At 27.8% G+C, this 1,882-nt stretch overlaps 1 protein-coding gene across 1 annotated transcript in view; it reads left to right on the top strand.

Annotated features, from left to right (window-relative positions):
- PIBF1 (progesterone immunomodulatory binding factor 1) overlaps window positions 1-1,882 on the top strand; it is a gene marked incomplete at its 3' end in the record, with an annotated part of 215,782 nt that overhangs the window by 115,621 nt on the left and 98,279 nt on the right. Inside the window, exon 10 of the mRNA XM_012642153.1 lies at window positions 281-486. Coding sequence (XP_012497607.1) covers window positions 281-486 — 206 coding nt within the window. The remainder of the gene's footprint in view (window positions 1-280; window positions 487-1,882) is intronic.

The following is a 1,882-nucleotide window of genomic DNA, read 5'->3' as shown; positions in this document are numbered from 1 at the left end:
AATATCTTAAAAAATAATAATAATGGGCAATAATTATTTTTGGATGGAAGGAATGAAAATAAGGGTGGAATAGGCGAAGTTAATTGGTTTGTTATGTTCTCTGGGCTCACATATTTCTATACATATGCCTATCTAATTTATTTATAAAAGCTTTGCTGAATAAATATAAGTTATTAAGTATCAATATGGGAGTGTAGAAAAAGTAGAATTAAAGTTTATATTTATACAAGTCATTGAGACTTCTTTCTTTGGAGTCTTATAACCATTTTCCTTCTTTCAGGTACAGAGAACTACAACTTAGTACAGAAAGCAAAGTAACAGAATTTCTCCATCAAAGTAAATTAAAATCCTTTGAAAGTGAGCGTGTTCAGCTTCTACAAGAGGAAACTGCAAGAAATCTCACACAGTGTCAATTGGAGTGTGAAAAGTATCAGAAAAAATTGGAGGTACGTGTACAAGCTTTTTTTCCCAAGAGTAGCATAGCAAGTAAGCTCCTTACTTTATTTCTCCTGTAGGACCTGGCACTGTCCTGCACACACACAAAAAAAACAAGGAAATACGTATTTTCAGAAAGATTTCATACTAAAAGGACAGGAGTTGTTAGAAAACAAAAAAATAGGAAAAGATCTCATTCACAATAGCAACCAAAAATATATAATTACTTGGAATATTTTTAATAAGAACAGCACAGAATCTGTATCAAGAAAACTATAGAACTTCACTGACATATGTAGGAAGAAACACCATCTTTCTGAAAGGGAAGATTCAGAATTAAATATTTTTCAGTTTTCACTAAGTAATATTGTATGTTTGTTTCTAATTAAATGCTAGCATACTTTTTTTTAATTCAACAAAGTAATTCTGTAGTACAACTGGAAGGAAAAACAGAATAATCAATTATTTTAAAAGATGATTTTAAAAAGATATAATGAGAAGAAATATATATCATATTTTAAAATACATTCTGAGGCAAGAATAATTAAAACACACACAAAAACAGGCCACAAATAGTATTAAAATAAAAAGCCCCAAAACATATTTCATAAATTTAAGAATTTATCCATGGAAAAGGTCATATTTCAAATCAGTGAGGAAAATACAGATTGGACAATAAATGGTGCTATGATAATCATTTGACTATTTAGAGAAAATAGTTGGATCTGTACATCACACCAAATAGCAAAATAAAAAACTTAGATGAATTACTAAGCTGAATATATAGAGATCAAATTTTATCTTGTGTTCATTTCGGGAATTAATCTGTTAAACTATTAATGAAAGCAAGGAAAGAAATCATGTAGGAAAAATAAAACCTAAATGTTTAAAAAAATTCTGAATAATATTAAAGACAAAATGGAAAGTAAAAAATAATATTTGTGTTATTTATGACAACAGGCCTATGTTCTTAATTTTAAAAGATATTTTATCAAGAGGACATAGCTTCCTCTTCTAGGTAAGTAAGTAAAAAAAAGAAATAGATCATTTCCAAAAAAAGAAATTCAAATTGCTAATAAATAGATGACAATATATTCTCACTGATAATTAAAAATATACAAATTTAAACTTTTTTTACCTTTATATAGGTCTGTGTGTTGTTTCAAAGTACTGGCAAGAGTACCCTTAAATGGGAAATCTCATGCAGTTAGAAAATGGAATAGCCCTTCTGGAGGACAATATGGTAATCTGTGTTAAAGGCCTTAAAATGATCCAGTAATTTTAGTTAAAGGAATTTTATCTAAGGAAATAATAAGAGATGCTTATAAAGGTTTGTATTAGTGATATACATAACAATATGATTTATTATAGTAAAAATTAGAAGTAACCTAAATGTCCAATGGTAGATAAACAGATTTCAATTAGTTTATTATGTAATAAATTGTGG

Source organism: Propithecus coquereli, unplaced genomic scaffold (assembly GCF_000956105.1).
Source record: "Propithecus coquereli isolate 6110/MARCELLA unplaced genomic scaffold, Pcoq_1.0 Scaffold176, whole genome shotgun sequence".
NCBI lineage: Eukaryota > Metazoa > Chordata > Mammalia > Primates > Indriidae > Propithecus > Propithecus coquereli.
Note: the sequence above shows the minus strand (reverse complement) of the source record. Positions and strands in the feature narration are given on the sequence as shown.